Source organism: Oreochromis aureus, linkage group 6 (assembly GCF_013358895.1).
Source record: "Oreochromis aureus strain Israel breed Guangdong linkage group 6, ZZ_aureus, whole genome shotgun sequence".
NCBI lineage: Eukaryota > Metazoa > Chordata > Actinopteri > Cichliformes > Cichlidae > Oreochromis > Oreochromis aureus.
Window position 1 is genome coordinate 42,701,803 of NC_052947.1, and position 20,469 is coordinate 42,722,271.

The following is a 20,469-nucleotide window of genomic DNA, read 5'->3' on the forward strand; positions in this document are numbered from 1 at the left end:
GTTTACTGTATTTAAGACATCATCACGCACACACAGACGCACGCAGAGACACACACACACGCACACAGACAATGCAAAAATCTGTGTTACACAAACAGCAGAGCTGTTTTCTCCTGATGCAGGAGAGGGCATTGAACACAACATAGTTTTCACACCTCCCACGGTGTGACCATCATCACCATCATCATCAGTGCTCTGCTGCCCCGCCCATTCTGATCACCTTCAGTTTTACACAGCGCCCAGTCACAACAACAGTCGCCTCAAGGTGCTTTATATTGTAAGGTAGACCCTACAATAATACACACAGGGAAAAACCCAACAATCATATGACCCCCTATGAGCAAGCACTTTGGCGACAGTGGGAAGGAAAAACTCCCTTTTAACAGGAAGAAACCTCCGGCAGAACCAGGCTCAAGGAAGGCATGACCAGGAGCAGGCCTGGAACAGTGCAACTTCCTCTCACCTGTCTTTCAAAGAAACCTGAAGAGCGCCCCCTGCAGGCAAACAACTCATTTTAATTGATCCTAATAATCAGTAAATATCATGTTATTGCAGTGATTTCTGCACCGTCCACACCAAATATGATGCAAATCATGTTCAGCAAAGCATCTCCATCCTCCGCTGTTCCACCCGCTCAGGTTCAGGTTCCAGAGTGGAAGTGCTGTGATTGGTCAGAATCAGCCCGAGATACATTCATAAAACACACAGCCCCTGTCACAGGTGCTGTTGGTCTCCTGTCCTGTTTCTATGGCAATTTCTCCCAATCAGCTGTTCGTCAAACGTTTTGATGCTCTGGTGTAATAATGTGTGTTCATCATCATCATCATCATCATCATTTGACGATGGCCACCTGTGCTTTCAAGTTCAAGTTCACCTTTTATTTGCTGTATCCAGGCAACATAGAAACATCTGTCAAATCAGCATACACTGTCAGATCGCCATACCTGTATCATCAAAACGCCACAATGAAATTCTTCGGCTCAAAGCACCTCAGTATTGCACATGAAGTAACACTTTGAGACAAGACATATATTAATAAACATGTACAGCGTGCCCAGTGATTGTGCAACATAAACTATCTGATGTCTCAGCAGTTCAGCAGCCATCAGGCTTGAGGGTGTCGCCATAGGAACGGCGTCAGGCAAAACTACAAAAACTTGTCAGAATTTCAAAGAGAAGAAGAAACAACAGGAGAAGAAAAGCAACGAGATCAAAGAGAGAATGTCACATTTATGTTTCAGCCAAGCAGCTGACCCCACAGTTCCTCTGATGTCCAGCAGAGGCAGCAGTGAGCCATTCCCCACCCATTCCCATGTTAAAACAGCTGGTCAAGATTAAAACAGGTGATGTCACCGCGTGTGAGTCTGTGCTCCGATGGGGTTCCTGAGAGTCACAGGTGTGACAGCAGCTTCTGGTTCTCCGTGGATCCGAACCTCTGTGTGTCGCAGGTTCAGGTGTGTGTGTCTGTGTGTGTCACAGGTTCAGGTGTGTGTGTGTCTGTGTGAGTGTAAACATGTCTTACTGTTGGCTCTGTTAACTGATATCACGCCACTCCTTCACCTGTATCTGAGCTCCGCCCTCTACCTTATACCTGAGACCCAGTCTTCCACACATAGCACACCTCAGGATGGCGAGCACAGCGGCTCATCTTGCGAGGAGGAAGGCCCGGGTGGAGGATGGCGCTGGCAGCCGGGCCAACGCGATCCTCTTTAACCACCAGGACTTCGAGCAGCTGCGATCCGAGTGCTTGCAGATCGGCTCGCTGTTTTGTGACCCCACCTTCCCGGCAGACTGGAACTCTCTGGGATACAACCAGCTGGGGCGCTACTCATCCAAAACCAGTGGTGTGGAGTGGAAACGGCCGTGGGTGAGTGAAACACGCAATGATTACCGTCGGGCAGTTCTTTGATCAGCCATCAGAAATGTCTGCCATGACAGAGACTTCACCCTCTGATGCCTCGGTCACCCTGACCCCTGACCTCTAACCCTGGTCTGTGCTTCAACACAGTGTTAGTCTTCCTACAGGTTAAACCGTACGCCTCACTGAAGACTCTGAGCTCGGACTCCGGTCCTGCTTCCACGTTGAATCGGACTCAGACTGCGGGCTTCTCGGGCGTCCTTCCTGCGTCCTGCCCTGTCAGTCACATCTATGCGAATTCATGTGGAGGAAACAGGAAGCGCGTCTCTGTGTTACTGCGTTGTCATGGCGTCAGGTCTCTTTCCTGTTTTATATTTGAGGGTTTTTGCAGCTTTGAGTAAAGCTTTAATACGTAGAAGGTTTTTATGTTCCTCGAGCCTCTGAAGCTGAGTAATCATTTATGAGCTCATGTGTTTGTTTAAGCAGTGCTAAGATACTAACCCTGTTATTAACAACAATAATAACAATAATAAACCTACCGCCAGTAAACACACTTTATCTGATCCAGATGAATTCAGTCCACTTTCATTTACACAGCTCCAGCTCACACTGCTTCACGCTGGAACAACTTGGCAACAGTGGAAAGGAAGAACGACCTTTTAACAGGAAGAGCCCTCTAACAGATCCAGGATCAGCATGAAGAGCGTGAACACGCTTGAGCAGCGGCCCGCCTCTCTCTGTTTCGTGCAGAGCGTTTGCTGTTTTTTGGGCGTTTTATCAAAGAGCCGTTTAGACTGAGCGGCTCAGATATCAGAGAGAAAACAAACGAGCTGCTGTTTGGAGAAAGAGGGTGACTCCGGCCGTTAAACATTAATGAGATAACAAACAGCCGAGCTGCTCCATCTGCTGCACAGGTGATAACAGGGCTTCAGTTCAGCTGCTCTCAGACTTTCAACAGCGTGCGGAGTAAGGATCGCGTAACGATGTGAGCTGACGCTTCTCGGTGACATCAGTTCTGAGCATGAATTTAAAATAACGCGTAAAATAAAAACAGGTGACAGAAGCTGTTTCTGCTCGGTCTGAGTTACTCCTCGGGCTTCTGCACGAGAAAAATTTCACATCAGTCATTTCTCATCAGCGATCGATGTTTGATGACATCACCCTCGTCATCAGCTCCATGCTTCCCTCCATCAGAACCGGGCTTCGTCACAGCAGACTGAATGTCATCGTCACCTCTTAGCACATCGATAGAAACAAACAGTCCACTGCTGCGGTTCGTACCGATTGTTTTCATCGCTAACCGCCTCATGTCTCATCCAATCAGGAGCTGTGTTCTGATCCTCGCTTCCTCGCTGACGGAGCCAGAAGAACAGACGTCTGTCAGGGAGAGCTGGGTGAGTTTGATGACAGCGGGCGTGCTCATTGCTGACGGGAAGAGGAAACATCACACAACACTTAAACTCTGTTTTAAGAAGTTTGTAAAATAAAATGCGACAGAGAAAATAATCCCAGAGAATAAATTTACAGAAGTGGTTTGATGAGTAAAGGATAAACGCTTTCAGCTGCTTCTTTATTCACAGAAATGACCTCTCAGAGGCTTCCTCTGTTTGGAAAAGTTGAGAGTGATCATGTGACCTGTGTCTGTCAGGTGACTGCTGGCTCCTGGCGGCCATTGCCTCCCTGACTCTGGACCCTCAGATCCTGAACAGAGTGGTCCCTCCTGGGCAGAGCTTCACCTCACAGTATGCCGGCATCTTCCACTTCCAGGTCGCTCACCTTGTTAAGGAAACAGAAATAACACACAGTACAGGGCATGGATGTAATTACAGAGGAAGTGACATCTTGTTCACGTCTGTCCTCTGTAGTTATGGCAGTACGGGGAGTGGGTGGACGTAGTCGTGGACGACTGGCTGCCCACCAGAGACGGGAAACTGCTGTTCGTCCACTCAGCGGAGGGAGTGGAGTTCTGGAGTGCTCTGCTGGAGAAAGCCTACGCTAAGTAAGAGGAACCTGTGAGGCCTAACAAAGCTGACCTGTAATTAAACTCACTTTTATTTATGCGGCACCGAATCACAACAACAAGTGGCTTCATGGACAGATAGAGCTGCGTGTCATCTGCATAGCAGTGAAAATTTATGCTATGTCTTCTAATGATGCTGCCTAAGGGAAGCATGTATAATGTAAACAGAATTGGTCCTAGCACTGAACCCTGTGGAACACCATAATTGACCTTAGTGTGTGAAGAGGACTCTCCATTTACATGAACAAATTGGAGTCTATTAGATAGATATGATACAAACCACTGCAGTACAGTACCTGTAATACCTACAGCATGTTCTAATCGCTCTAATAGGATATTATGGTCGACAGTATCGAACGCAGCACTGAGGTCTAGCAGGACAAGCACAGAGATGAGTCCACTGTCAGAGGCCATAAGAAGATCATTTGTAACCTTCACTAAAGCTGTTTCTGTGCTGTGATGAGCTCTGAAACCTGACTGAAACTCTTCAGATAAGCCATTCCTCTGCAGATGGTCTGTTAGCTGTTTGACAACTACACTGTAAAATATAACTTGTTGTTTCAACTTAAAAATATGAGGTAAAGGGCTGCCTTAAAATTTTAAGTTAAGTCAAGAAATAGAGTTTGTTCTTATAACACAACCAATTGTTATCTTAATGAAAAATCACATGTTGTCTAAACTTTCATCTTAGTTTAGTTGACTGAGATTTGTTAGTCAGTTCAACTCCTTTAATTGTCATTTTTACTTGGGAAAACCCTTTCAGCTAAATTAAAATAATCTATTGTTTAAACTCTTGTCCTAGTTCAGTTGACTTGGGTTTTTTAGTTAATTCAAATACTTTAGTAGTTCTTTTAACTTAGGAATCTATTTTAGCTTAACTAACATAATCTGTTAGCTAAGTTGATTTAAGTTTATTAATTAACTGAGCTCCTTAAGGTAGCTGAGTGAACTTGTAAATCAGTTTCATTTTAATTATCAGAGTTGAATGACTGGATGTAAAGAAAAATGTGTATTAAACATCTTAAGTTTTGTTTTGTTTTTTTTTAGCTTTCTAACATCCATTTCAGCAAAACTACCTGTTAGGTTTATGTTAGATCTCAGGTTTAAATACCTACATTCCTTTAAATTAATTTTCTGTTGTTTACAGAAAAAAAAAATAAAACCCCACAGATTCCATTAAAGTGTATCTGATCATTTCATACAGAAAGTTTGTTTTAAGAACATGACAAGACAATTACTCATGAGCACCCAACATTCACCATTTATTGTGCCATCTTAGTCATCTGAGAAACAGAAAAATCAGTGACGTAGCTCATCAGGCTCACAATCCATCAAAACTCAAAGGCTGCTCCCTGTGAAACAATAAATTTGAACTTGGTCTTGAGCCCAGTTTGGGTGAAGATTAAATTCTGACCAATACTCTCGGAGCAGTAGTGATTCTTGTGAAGTAACAACATAAAGTCTGCATTAATGTAATGTATCAACGGGACACTTGCTATTTTAGAAAAGTTATTCTTTACCAGTGTTGGGTAAGTTACTTTAAATTAGTAACTTAGTTACATTACTAGTTACTTCTCTAAAAAAGTAACTCAGTTACTTCAAGTTACTCGTTACTTTCAAAGTAACTAGTTACTAGGGAAAGTAACTTTGGTTTTACTCAGAATTCTCTTGTTAATGTGTTGCTTCCGTAACTGGATACCCAGCCAGACTGCCAGTCTTCTAGCTTGCTTACTTGCCACAAGTGCACTGTGCCACCTACCAATAGAAAGGAAAAATAATGTGCACATTTCCACGAGAGAAATCACGCCTGGACCGTCGTTGACCGCCGCCATGATTCTAGCCTGCTTTTACATCCAACACAAAAACTGCAGTCGTGGTGCTTTTGATTGTACTCAGAACTTGGAAATTCTGCCTTCTGAATAGGAAGATGTAGGTAACACCAGACTGCAGATGAGCTGCATACAGAGCTGGACTGGGATTAAAAAAATCATCCCGGGCATTTTGACTAGAGACCGCCCACCATTATAGGAAAAATCATAAAGACTTTGAATGAAAATAAACACTGTTGTGACAGTGATGTACACTGTTCTGATGGTATATATGTATCAATCTATCAATCGTTTGTTGCAAGACTCAGATAATTATTTTTTTAAAAGCTAGATATTTTAAATGAGAATAATAAAGAAAAGTATTTCCTTGTGCCCCCCTTTCCTGTTAATGCCCTACTTGGCCCCTGGCAACACTTTGCTAGACCGCCCCTGCACAGTTACCAGCTGTCAGCTACGTGAAAAGGATCCTGGTGTTATTTGTCTCTCAGAAACAGTTCATAACTTCCTTCAACTCATTCATGTCACCTAAAAGGTAAACCTGTTTCTACATCACCTGTTCAGCTCTGATGATTCAGTAAGGACATCTCCTGGTTTCATCTGCATGTTTCCCTCTCACCAGATAACCAAACCGATATCATGACCAGCAGCTTTACAGCTGTGGCTCCAGCAAACATCAGCTGATACTAGAAATTAATATTAAATAAATTCTAACAACAGCTGATCAAGCTTAAACGCGTGCTGCTGTTGTTTAACGCGACATCCGCTGGTTTCCTCTTTCTGGCGCAAAGTGGGCGATAAATAAACAAGAGAGAAAAGCCGATCAGCTGATCATTGATCAGTTTCGTGATTGAAGTAGAAACAGGAGAGGAGAGAATGAGAGAAGAAGAGGCAGCTTCAGCTTTGTGTCTTTTTCATTGTAGCTGAAGTCCGGGACAAACTGTGTTCCTTTTCACCTCAGTACGAAACGCGAAATATTTTCTCTGAATACCAGACGATTCTGTTTTTTACTGGACGGTTGGCAACTCTAATAATTAACCGTATGAACAAAATAAAGTTCAACATCAGTAACATAGCACCCACCCAGCTGTATAGAAACTCCGTCATGCTAGCTAGCACGCAGTACGAAAATGTCAGCATACCGAAAATAAACTCCACCTAAACTTGGTTTATATCTGACCCAGATAGACTGCAGGTCATAACTTCTTACCTGAAGTTCAGTTCACCTGACACGCGGACCGGCGGCCGCTCGGGTCTCTCCTCTTGCCTCCTTTTCCTTCATCCACCTGCTGGCCTCCACCACTTGCTAATGTTACTGAATCTGTGGAAGCTCCGCGATATCCACCACACTAAGTAACGAGTAACGAGCCTATCTAAATCCCAGTAACGAGTAACGCGTTCCTGGTTTTGGCATAATAACTAGTTACCGTGCTCGTTACCACAATAATAACGTAGTTACTGTAACGCGTTACTTAATAACGCGTTAGTCCCAACACTGTTCTTTACATTTACAAAATTTTTAAATTTCATTGTGCTCAGTCACACCTGTTAGCATAAAACTTGAAATATTAAAATAGTACAAAACCTTTGATAAGTGACAGTAAAGATCAGTTTATAACAAGTAAGACATCAAACTCTTGTATTTGTCTTCGTTTACAATTGCAACAAATTCCACAGAACCAATATCTCTGAAAATGACTGCATGCTTCTGAAACATTTGATAATATGAATATTTCAGAAACATCAGTTTGAGTCTGCTCAATTGCAAAACAAAGGAAAAACTACTGACTTGCATGAGATAAGCATCTGCAGAGTCCACCATTATATTGTTGTTCACATAAGTTTCTTAAACCATGAACAAATGAGTAATTGTCTAATCTGGAATGTAAAGTGTAGTCATTTAGTGACATACAAAAGTGAGAATGAGAACTTGCAAGAATAAAAAAACAAACAGTAAAATAAAAACTGTCCTTAACACTAAAGCAATTGTATGCTGTGAGCATACAATTACAGTTCTGCATGGCTTTCTGCAAGAGTCTGTTTCTTAGACCATGCACTAGTGAGATGCACTGCCTTCCACCAATGTTCATTAGGATGTTCTGAATGGCTTCAAAGATGTCCTTAAGTTCCTTTGGATAGTCTATGTTGAGGGCAAAAGAAGGCCCATCAGCATGGAAATGGCACTTGAGACATCCCTCAGATTAGACAGGATTACTGCCGCCTCAAGGACGACCAACACATCGATGATGTCTTCTTCTTTCACCATCGCAATGCCAACTTTCATCCTCTTAGAAAACGTGTCTTCAATACCTGTCGGCTATAAAAGGGTTCAAAGACAAAAAAAAAAATTACACAATTACAATTACACAATATCCCTTGTGCTTAAGAATTCATGTCTTTCCAAAGCAGAGCCATACTGATGCTTTGGATGATGGTGATTGGCTTTGGGTAACACTTATTAGTTGTTAGTTTTTTCAGAATGAGATATGCACCCCATGTTACAAATCCATTTCTTGCTTTAAACAAAGACCATGTTCATAAATAACTGAGCATGTCTTCAATTGCAGAATTCAAACAAAATTTTCAATTTAAATGGTAAATGACCTGTATTTGTATAGCGCTTTACTAGTCCCCTAAGGACTCCAAAGTGCTTTACACATTCAGTCATTCACACACATGGGTGGATGACTGAATCGTGACTCAAGAGTTGACAGTTCGTCTTATAATTGGAAGGTTGCGGTTCGAGCCCGGCTCCGACAGTTTCAGTCGTTGTGTCCTTGGGCAAGACACTTCACCTGTTGCCTACTGGTGGTGGTCAGAGGGCCCGGTGGTGCCAGTGTCCGGCAGCCTCGCCTCTGTCAGTGCGCCCCAGGGCGGCTGTGGCTACAATGTAGCTGCCATCACCAGTGTGTGAATTTAAATCTACTTATGCTAAATATTGGCTGTGCTCTAAACCAAATCTGGCTGAGAATACATGAAATGTGCAAACTGGAGCTACACTACAGGATCAGATTATGGCTCCATAGACAATGCTTCTTTAATCAGTTTATTGATTAAAGTTTATTTTTCCCCTATATTAACAGCATGAAAAAGAGCATATAGACATGGCTGAACAGGTTGCATAATTGGCACTGAATATCAACATCCACCTTTACCCAGCTGGCCAATGACTCTCGGCCAGTAACCTTTAATTGCTTACCCAGTCTACACAGTCTCTTTTCCAGGGTCCAGGACATTTCACCAAAGTATTGCCCCCACAGCTGTAGCAGCCACTGCAGCCCCTTAAATATCCTAATATCTCTGCCATTACAATACACAATGTGAGAAATCAAGCGTAAAGCTGAAGTGAACAGTACAGCAGCGAAATGTCAAAGACCCTGGTGATGACATGAATAAACACAAGACACTAATAATATCAATGCTAGCTTGCCAGTTAGTTTCTCTGAAACCCAGACCAACACCAGTGTCAAAGATCTTGTAATAATACATTTGGTGAGGAAAAAGTACACATGTTATCATGTGGCATCTATTGTTTCATAGATGCCACATGTTTCATTAAAATCCACTGTGGTGCTGTCATTATTAAATTTACTAAAAGAAACAATGCTAACCTTCACAGTCTTGAAAGTGTGTGAGGATCTTCCTTTAGAAAATGAGGTCCTCTGTCCTCTTCCGTTGTGTAGGGCTCTGGTCAAAGAAGTCAAAAACAAAACCAAAACATTTTTAAACAGTGTTTATGAAGCATGTAGACAGCTCCAAATTCACAGCTTTTTGATACATAATTCCATCAATATATGATTATCATTGGAGATTTTGAATCAGGCTTATCAGGACATTCAAGTAGAATATGATATCCAACCTAACACCAATATACACAGATTCTGTAAAAGTTACCACACTAAATGTCCAGTTGTGAAATATGATGACAGACTTTACTTATCAGCTTTCTTTCAATGAGTTCATCAGTTGAACTGGATAACCTAAAACTTAAACAAAGGATTAGATTTCGCAGTTGAACACTTACATCATCTCCGAAGCATCTTATGAGCCTCGTTAGCCCTCCTATGCCGCTCTTGATTTTGTACAGCTCCACGAACCTCTCCATAATGGTCAAGCACAGCAAAAGGAACCCTTTCAGGTCAACAGATGTAAGACGGGCAAATTCTGCTTCAACCTGAGCAATAGAAGAAGAGGGGTGGAGAGTACAGGCAGAATAAAAAAAGATTCTTTGAGACCCAAATTTAAGCAAACAGTCATCTGAGGCCCATTAGAGAAAACACAAACACACAAAAGCAAACAAACAAAAAGATGCACTTTACCTGCCGTTCAGCAAACAAGGAAGTTCAGAGAACAATAAGCTCTGTCTTGAAATCTTTTAAAGTAGAATGATTGTGAAAATGACTTATGTGATGTAAAACTTTAGTAAACGTGCGATTAAAAGAACACTGAGTAAAAGGACAAGTAACAATTTCCTTATTCCTCAGATGTTTACCTTGATGAGCAATACTGTTTTAGTCCAACTGCCTCATTAAAGTTACACAACAGGCTTTTTACATTAAAGCCAGCAAGTCCATTACATACTCCCTTTTAGATCTGAAATACTGTGCACATTCTGTGTATATGTAGTGGACAGCAATTTACCCAAAAGAGTGCAAAGTTTGCAAGTCCACCTCATTTAAATGACAAAGACAGATGTGATCATCTAGACCTGTGAAAATAAATTAATGACAAACTTGCAGTTATGGATGTTATTACAACCACAAGAACCTAAACAGTCTGCTCCATTGCTTTTGTTAATGAATCACTTGTTGGTAACACGTCTGAATATTTAGTTTATGCCACCTGCATGTGATCATCAATAGTGCCATATTACTTCTTAAGAAGTACCCTGACACTACAATCTTTATATCATTTGTTCTACAGAGCTATTAAGTTACAATATAATCTGTGGTGTTTCCAGTATGACAAAATGCACAAATTGTAACTTACCATTTGACTCCACTGACAAAAATAAATCCCCAGCATCAAGTTTGGCTTCACAGACCTAAAATAAGTAAAATAAAAATATATGTTATAATTATATTGTTTTCGCCATTTATTCATGTTTGCTAATTTTCTGACATATAAACAATGTTAGTTTTGTTACAATACAGAGAATGCAGTTTAATTAAAAGGTAAATTATGCAAAAAAAAAAAAAACTTCTGCAGTATACCATGCCAAAAATCAGTGTCTCTGATGCCAATTATTTTATCACTACAGCTCTTTTAGTATGGAAACTCACACAATCTAGTCATACTGATCACAAAAGTTCAAAAATAAGTTAAAATAGTGAGCTGTTGTTAAGCATAAAGCATTTCAGGGTAACAAATAACTGCACAATATAATTAAAGCAAAAATAAACTCACTGGAGGACTATCTGATAAAACTAATATAATGCTGGTTTGTAGACCATATTTTTGTCTCAGTCCTCAGTGCACTCTTGCAGCTTAGCATGCAGCAGTTAATAACAACTTAAGTGATTACATAGGGGTAAACAGATGACAACAAGCATCGGAGTCCTGCCAAAAGTTCTTTTGAACCCAGCCAGTTATTGGAAATATTGCCAAAATGAACTTCCACCAAAATACAACAGCCTGTGAACTTGAAAGAAATTTACAAGTACAGAGACAATATGAAATAAGCTTTATTAATTAGCTGAGTTAGCTTGCTAATATCGCAACAGTGGTTGAGTGCACAACCTTAAAGCTAGCGGCACAATACTTGTGATTTGGTCAGTGCCATATTAAACCCATAAAAAAGGCCATATGTCAGTTTATTAGGTCAAGTTTGGTCATGACACACAAGCTGGACCTTGTCGGCTAAAGTTACATTAGCTAAAGCAAACATTTCGGTAAAAGAGAAAAACACACATCATGCCATAGATTCAAAACATGTTCCAACTTTTGTAGCTCTCTTTCCTTATAGTTATAACCAATGTTACTCACCTTGAAAGCATATTCCAAAGAAGACGATTAGAAAACGTCCAAGTAAAGTGAGCATGTCGTTAACCGCCAATTCCCCATGATGCACCTCGGTAGCAGTCACGTGAGGCAGTTTTGAATCCTGCTGTGCTCAACTTACCCACATTGTCAAGTTCACATAAGTTGCTGATTTAGCTGGACACGAGTTTTCAAGTTAGCTTTTTTTGGTGTAATTGGGACGTTTTTAACTTGTAATTCTATGTTATAACAACAACTTCAGTCATCTATCGTCAAACTGATATAGAATAATATGTTGAAATAACAAACATCTAGAATTACATTTTACAGTGTACTCTTTCAAGGATGTTTGATATGAAAGGAAGGTTGGAGATTGGCCTATAATTAGCTAAGACTGCTGGGTCTAGAGATGCTTTTTAAGTAAAGGTTTAACTACAGCCACCTTGAAGGCCTGTGGTACATAGCCGATTATTAGAGATAGGTTGATCATATTTAAGATCGAAGCATTAGTCTGAAAGAAGCTGTTTTAGCTCCTCCTACTTTGAGGCCACCCTTTCTTCTGACTGGTCAGCTTCTGGAAGGCTGCTGAGGGGCAGCACTCTCTGTACTTGTGAGAGCTGTGTATCATATATAAAAACAGCAATAAGGAGTCTGTAGCTGTAAGGTTTACTTAAGTGTTTAATACCAGTGTCTGAATATGACAGGAAGTGAGGTCAGGGCCTTGTGTACTTGTCACATCATCAGCTCTTCATCAGCTGTCCAGACCTCCATATGTGATCAAGGCCGTATTTAAGCAGCCGTTTATTGTGACTGCATCTCTCTGACAGCAGGAGGTGGTGGTGGGTGGAGGCATTTACTCAGTAAACATGGAGCACAGCCCGGCCCGGAAAGCAAACAGAGCTGCAGAATCAGTATTTCAGGTCAAACTGATTTTGCCGACCTCCAACACACTCAAAGCGCTTCATAAATGGGCTTTTATTTTAGAGGCCTCTGCTGTAGTTTCTCTGGTCATTTTTTTATAAATGATATTTGGTCCTGAGCTTCTCTGCTCCTTCTTCCTGCTCTCAGCTCCTCGTCCTCCTCCGTGGAAAACAGAAGCTCTCAGCTCTAAATTCATAAGTTCTAATATTCAGAGAAACAGTGGATATACACTACCAGTCAAAAGTCTGGACACACCTTCTTATTTATTTTTACTACATTCTACAGTGTTGATACTGAAGACATCAAATATATGAAGCAACATATATGGAATCATGTAGCAAAGAAAAAATAGATAAATATGTTTTATAGTTTAGATTCCACCCTTTAATTTATTGCCAGCGCTGCAAACCCTCGGCCTTCTCTCAGCGAGCTTCATGATGTCGTCACCTGACATGGTTTCACCTCACAGGTGTGCCTGTCAGGGTTCATTGGTGGAGTTGGGACCAGAAATCAGGTTCGTACAGCTGACAGCCTGTTTGACAACTGTTAGAATTCATATTATGGGAGGAACCAATCAGCTAATTAAAGAGAAACAAGAGTCCATCATAACTGTGCCTATAAATCCTGGCACTCCCCCTGACACTTAGCAGCCACAGAGACGCGGTGTTTAGAGAAAATGCGTCTCAGCTGCTCCGATACTCCTGACATGTACGGGATCACTACAGGTTTTCTCTTAGGCAGCAGTTGTCCTTCTCTCCTGGATCAGCTGGAGCTTTCTTTAGGAGCCTTCCCAGCTTTGACAAATGTCATGACCATCAGTGACTGTTGATCAATGACAATCTGCAATTTTAATGATCAAGAAACTGACCTCACAGCCCATTGTTCACACAGTGGGCTGGTTTCAGTCATTATGTCCTGTTTATAAGGTTGTAAACCTGCAGTCAGCTGAGACTGAAAGACTCACCTGACGATGATGAAACATCCAGATGAACAGAATCAACCTTTGGGATTTCTGCACCTGAAAGATCAAGCATCAACAAACAAGCAAAGGGTGGTGATTCTACAGAATCTAAAATATAAAACATGTTTGGAGTTATTTCACACTTTTTGTTTCCTACATAATTCCACGTGTTCATTCATTGTTCTGATGCCTTCAGTGAGAATCTACGATGTAAATAATCATGAAAATAAAGAAAAACCATAAAATGAGAGGCTGTGTCCACACTTTAGACTGGTTTGTAAATAGTCTGCAGCTCAGATATATTAGATAAATAGACAGACAGATAGATGAGAAGTGAAACAGAAACTTTGAATGACCCTCAAAGTAAAACTTTGAGAGTTTTTGGGTCAGAGTCTGTCAGACTTCTCCTCTCCCTCAGCAACACTCAGTCACAGTGTGACGGCGCCCTCTGCTGGCTCCTCGCAGCGTCCCAGCTGGACTCAGGTGTGAAGCCCAGACGTGCACCACCTTCTGTTGTCGTTGTGCTGGAAGGTGAAACTCATCTTCATCTTTCTGGGACCCCTGTAAACAGAAACCACCACGCCACACAGACCGCCAAGGTGGAGCACACGGGTGCAGCTTGCAGGTGTTTGCATACTTAACCTCCGCCCTCTCTGTCTGCAGAATGAGCAGCTCTTACGAGGCCCTGAGCGGCGGCTCGAGCATCGAGGGCTTCGAGGATTTTACCGGCGGCATCGCAGAGAGTTACGACCTGAAGGAAGCCCCGCCCTTCCTGTTCCACATCGTCAGGAAAGCCCTGAAGCTTGGATCGCTGCTCGGCTGCTCCATCGATGTAAACACACACACACACACACACACACACACACACACACACACACACGGATGTCCAGATGTAGTAAAATCAGCCTCACCTGTTCTTCCAATCAGATACTTTGATCATCATAAACTGATCGATGTCTTCCTGTTAAAACGGAGTTTTTCCTTCCCACTGTCAGCAAAGTGCCTTATAAGGGGGTCATGTGATTGTTGGGGTTTCTCTGTATTATTGTAGGGTTCTTACTTTACAATATAAGCACCTTGAAGTGACTGCTGTCTGTTTTGTGACAAATAGATTGAATTGAATTAAGCCTAATCTTGAAAGTAGAGATAGTGTCTGTCTCCCGAATCCAAACTGGAAGCTGGTTCCACAGAAGAGGGGCCTGAAAACTGAAGGCTCTGCCTCCCATTCTACTTTTAATTACTCTAGGAACAACAAGTAGGCCTGCAGTGTGAGAGCAAAGTGCTCTAATAGGGTGATATGGTACTACAAGGTCATTAAGATAAGATGAAGATGCACTGAAATCAATATATAAATCCTGATGTCACTGGCTTCCTGTTAACGTTACAGTGCCCGATGTCACTAAGCACCAATGACATCATGGAGAGCACCAGTCAGAGAGTAAATGTGTACATTTACTGCAGGGGTGTCAAACTCAATTGCACAGGGGGCCGAAACTCAAGGCACACTTTAGGTAGAGTTAGATAAACATTTTTTAAACACACTTAAACAATGTTTTTATAAATATGAATAAAAACAGAAAGGAATATTATTCCAGAAAAAAATAACTTTAACTTTAAATATTTTGCTCTTCATAAAACTATCCTGTCAAAATTATGCAAGTTAGAAATATGAACATGCTGCGAAAAACCCCAGAAAAAATAAATGAGAGCATCCACAAGGTTGGAGCCGCATGTAGACGGAGCATTGCTTCAGGAATGGAACTAATAAACTGTGCGGGCCATTCAGTGTCGTACTTTCCCTTGAGTGTCCCATTACAGTGCAGCTCCATCTGAATCTGCACAGGTGCAGTTTCCACGTAAATGGGTTGCGAACCAGCTCGAAATTCTCTTTTTGTGCTTCAAAGTCACCAAAGCGCCGCGAACTCAGTGCGCTCAGTTTATCAGCAAAGTGCGCCGACTTGGTTCAACATTACTTGGCAACAGGGAAAGTGAGGCAGGTTGCACTGGTGCATTTGTGACAGCTTCACTTGAAATGCCTTCACCGCATCATACATGCCATGTCCATGAACTGACAGATTTCCTCGCTGAGCTCAAAAACTCTATTGAGAACTTTTCCCCAACTCAGCCAACGGACCTCTGTATGATAAGGAATGTCGGCAAACTCTGAATCTATTTCCCACATAAAAGACTGAAATTGACGGTGATTTAAACCTTTAGCTCAGATAAAATTTACGGTTTGCGTTACGGTGATCATTACATGCTCCATTTTTAGGACTTTACCACACAGCCTTTCCTGGTGTATGATCAGTGAGTGATATGCTGATAACTCACCGGTACAGCTCTCCTCCTGCGCATCTTTACTCGCATCCTGCTGACTAGTCTGCTTTTTTTACCGCACAACACCGGCGCTCCATCTGTTGTAAGTCCAACAAGTTTGTCCCAGGGCAGTTTCATGTCAGTTACACTTTGACATGCGTTTTCAAAAATGTCTTCCTGTCGTTGTCCCGTGCATCGATTTAATGTTCAATATTTCCTTTCCACGGATGAAGATGGTCAGCTGTGCAATGTCCATCATGTCTGTACTTTCATCCACAGCAAGCGAGTATGCAATAAAGTTTTTGCTTCTTTCACACAACTGTGTTCTTAAATCAGTGGCCATCTCACAAACCCGATCAGCAATCGTATTTCTGCTCAGGCTCGCATTTGCCAAAATCTGTTATTGCGAAGCTAGCCCCTCACAATGGCAAAGAGAAAAGTTGATTCTGAAAAGAGAGCCTTTCAGCACCGGTGGGAGACTGAATATATGTTTACAGACATTGCTGGTAAACAGTTTACCAGCAGTTTACATTGGTGGTAAACTGGTAAATCACAAAGTGAAGCTGTGGTGAAAGAAAATTTAATTGTAGCAGAGGAGATAGCCATATCAGCCCGGCACTCTGAAGAGCTGCATGATGAAGCTGTGCGACGTCTTGTGTCCAGACAAAACGCAGAAGTTTGACGGGATTGACGCGGAAATGTTCCCAGTAGTGATGGGTCCAGCAACACTGACGCACCGACGCATGTATCAAGCTCACAGAGTGAAACCTGTATCGGTGCGTGCGTCGCTTTAAGAAAAAGTCACGCGATCGATACAGCTGCTGTATCGCTCATTGCCAACGCGCCAAACTGTGTTTAAAAGGTACCGCATTCGCATCTGTCAACGGAATGAGTCGCCACCAAAAAAACCACAAAATTACTTTCGCAAAGATTTAAAAAAAATAAATAAATACATACAGCAATGTGACTTGCAGTGTAAAGTGATTGATTGATATACCTTTATTAATCCCACAAGGGGAAATTTCATGTTAGGTCGGCAGCCTTAACATGAAATTTCCCCTTGTGCGATTAATAAAGGTATATCAATCAATCAATCAATCAAATTATTTATTTCATTTTATGCAGGTTAAATGTCTCATCTGTTCTGTGGAGCTTTCTTACACAAACAAAAGCACCTCCTCAGTGTTTAGGCATTCAGGAGCCAAACATGAAAATGAGGAGACAAACACACCGAGAATGAACACAGGTTGGCCTATATTGACACTGAACAGCTTTATCATAATTTTTTTATTAATATGTGTTTTATTATTTTGAAATCAAGCATCTAGGAAGACTGCTCTGGACCAGGCAGTCCTGAATTTTATTATAAAGGGCTGCCAACCCCTTAGTATTATGGAGAGTGTCGGAGAGAAACATTCCAAGATCAGAGGATCCTTTAACGTACTGGGGGAATAGGAAGACATCTTATCCGAACCATTTCCACCTGGCTTTACAGTTTTATTCACAATATTCACAATACTTTGATTTTAATTTTCACTCAGTGTCATTCACAACATATTTTAAATATGTCTACAATATTTGCAATGATTCCATGGAAAGTACCTTACAGTGTATACAAGTATGACGAGGTCATTGAATCAGTGTCTGTTGTGAGTCTCAAGTAAGTTGTCTGCAATGATATTTAAGGTCCAGCAGGTGTCAGTATGGAGTAAAACAGCAACACTGTGTCGATACAGTATCGATACAGTTTGGGGAATGTACTGAAATGCTTCACGAGGCCTCATCTACCCATCACTAGTTCCCAGGTAGCCTAGCGTTCGGCAAGGAGGCTGCAGCGCTGCATTATGGGATCTTTTGTTTGTGTGTTATTAGCACCTCATATCGCCGGGCCATGCATAACAATAATAAAAAATCTATATAAAATGATCTCGCGGGCCGGATATAAATGTACGCCGGGCCGGATGTGGCCCGCGGGCCTTGAGTTTGACACATGTGATTTACTGTATTACTAATGTACTTGTAGTGAAGTTCTTCTGTTTTATTCTACTTTCATATGTTGGATTCAAATATTTCACTTTGTTTTCTGCCACTTTAATTATTGATCAAGTTACCCAGAAAGATGCAGTCACCTCTTTACCCACCAGGGGGAGCCACATGTTCGGTCTAGTGTCCTCTGACACTGAGCCATGTATCAGAGCAGCTCTGAGCCGTTCTCCAGCCTGAGCACTAAATTCAAAAACTGCCCCTCCCACCCGGAAAACAGCCGTGGGCCTCACAGGTGTCCCTGTAGATATGACATCAAGGAGACACCGACCCTCCTCTTCCTCCTCACTGCACCATTAGCACTTGGCCCTAACCCTAAAAAAAATCCTCTCCATGTTTCAGATTTCCAGCTTGTATGAGACGGAGCTCATCACGAGTCAGAAGCTGGTCAAAGGCCACGCCTACTCCATCACAGCGGCCGAGCAGGTGAGGGAGAATCTGTAATCATGTGATCAGATCGACAGCTGGACAGATGCTCACAGGTGTAACGTTCTGCAGGTGCATCATTGTGGTTCTCTGGTGGAGCTTATCCGGATCAGGAACCCCTGGGGTCAGGTGGAGTGGACGGGTGCCTGGAGCGACAGGTGAGTTGCGGTACTCTGAGGTTCTGCAGCATAACGCCTCTGCTGTGGTTTCACTGTACTTCCTGTGGTCAGCTCGAAGGAGTGGGATGGCGTTTGGGCAGAGGAGAAGAGGCGGCTGGATCGCTGCACCGAGGACGGCGAGTTCTGGTAGGTGGAGCCTGACTGTAGCGGGTTAAAATGTCTGCAGCTGCTGCACACTCAGCCGTCTCTGCCGCCCGCAAGATATCCTATCACGACTTCCTGAGTCACTTCTCCCGCCTCGACATCTGTAACCTGACACCTGACACGCTGACCAGCAACGAGGTCAGCCGCTGGAACTTTGCCGAGTTTGAGGGCACGTGGAGGGTGGGATCCACCGCCGGTGGCTGCAGGAACTACCCCGGTACCCCACAGGAAGTGATGCACTCTGGGTGATGATGTTTGATGTTCATGATGCAGAGCGCTCAGCTAACATGTGCTCCCGTGTCTCCGCAGCCACCTTCTGCTCCAACCCACAGTTCTTCATCCGGCTGGATGACGTGGACGACGATCCTCACGATGGCGAGGAAGGCTGCACCGTCCTTATCGGTCTGATGCAGAAAGACGCTCGAAGGGAGAGGCGCTTCGGACGCGACCTCAACACCATCGGCTTCGCCATCTACAAGGTCACTTCCTGTTTAGCTTTGCTGTGCATCAACAAAGGTTTGGCAAGTCTCATGGCTCTCTGTCGGTGTGCTTCCAGGTGCCCGATCAGGTGAGAACACAGCAGAAGTTCACCGTCTGAGTGCACCTGCCCAACACGGCTCCTGTGATGACCTCAGCAGGTTAGAAGGTCGATGCCTAAGGTGGCATTGGACCTCATTCGTTAATATCTCCATGGAAAAGCCCTAATGAGCATGAAAATCTAGCCCCAAATCACCGTCGCACTCAAACTTCTGTTAGCCAATCAGAATCAGGCTTCTTGACACGTTCTGCCAACACCCACACCTGCGCATCTCCATATGAAGAAACAGGTGAAGGTGGAGAGAGACGCCGAGCATCGCCATAGAAACTATATCATGCGCTTTGATGTTGATGTCTTTATTTCATCTTCCCCCTCTGACGTCACATTCCCCGTCCGCGTTTGTTTCATGCATCACGTTCATCATTCAACGTTTCTTTTTTAAAATATTCAACCTTTATTGAACCAGGATGATCCCACTGAGATTAAAAAACTCTTTTCAAGGGAGACCTGGCCAAATATCACACAGTTATAAAGATTAAACACAGGCAACAACAACACACACATGAAAATAAAATAAAATGACAATCTAAATGAAACAGTTGCATGTTATGGAACTGGCCTCCAGGATACTTAGTTTTGATTTAAAAGCTCTAAATGGAATGAATTCTGCCGTTTTCCAGTCTTCTTGCGGCTCGCTCCAAGCCGAGGTTGCTACATGGAAAATATGTTTGTGAAGATTCTCAGTCATGCAGGTCATCATGGTCCAAGGAGCGTGGAAAGAAAAGCGTCTGGACTTCTTTAAGGCTACGTCCACACTAATGTGCTTTCATTTTGAAATGCGTCGTTTTCTCTCCGTTTTGGCCTCCCGTCCACACTGACACGGCGTTTTCTCTCAAGGAAAACGCCGCGTTTTGAAAACGCTTTCGAAAACGCATACATTTGAAAACGGTGCTTTCGCGTCGCAGGACAGCGAAAACTGAGACTTTCTAAAACGATGACACATTTTAGTCATGTGATGGAGTCATGTGACCAATTAAACTAAGATAGCGGAGAGCATTATACAGCATTGTTTTGTTTGACAGCCCTATTAAAGATTAATATCAGTCTGTGCGTGCTCCAGACAGCTTTTCTTCAAATTCTTTAATTCTCACTCGCTTTTGCAACTTTGTACTTTTGTGTTACTCACAGCAACAACTCCACCTCATTGTTAGTCCATTTAAAAAACTCGGTGCTTTTCCTCCACATTTTTCTGTGTTTC

At 42.5% G+C, this 20,469-nt stretch overlaps 1 protein-coding gene across 1 annotated transcript in view; it reads left to right on the forward strand.

Moving 5' to 3' along the window:
- The first annotated feature begins 394 nt into the window (after positions 1 to 394).
- Positions 395 to 20,469, forward strand: part of capn8 (calpain 8) — a 31,020-nt gene continuing 10,945 nt past the window's right edge. Inside the window, 11 exon segments of the mRNA XM_039613433.1 lie at positions 395 to 1,867; positions 3,183 to 3,252; positions 3,507 to 3,625; positions 3,724 to 3,857; positions 14,229 to 14,397; positions 18,267 to 18,350; positions 18,423 to 18,508; positions 18,581 to 18,659; positions 18,731 to 18,890; positions 18,983 to 19,152; positions 19,230 to 19,241. Of these exon segments, the coding sequence (XP_039469367.1) occupies positions 1,628 to 1,867; positions 3,183 to 3,252; positions 3,507 to 3,625; positions 3,724 to 3,857; positions 14,229 to 14,397; positions 18,267 to 18,350; positions 18,423 to 18,508; positions 18,581 to 18,659; positions 18,731 to 18,890; positions 18,983 to 19,152; positions 19,230 to 19,241 (1,323 nt within the window). The 5' untranslated portion in view covers positions 395 to 1,627.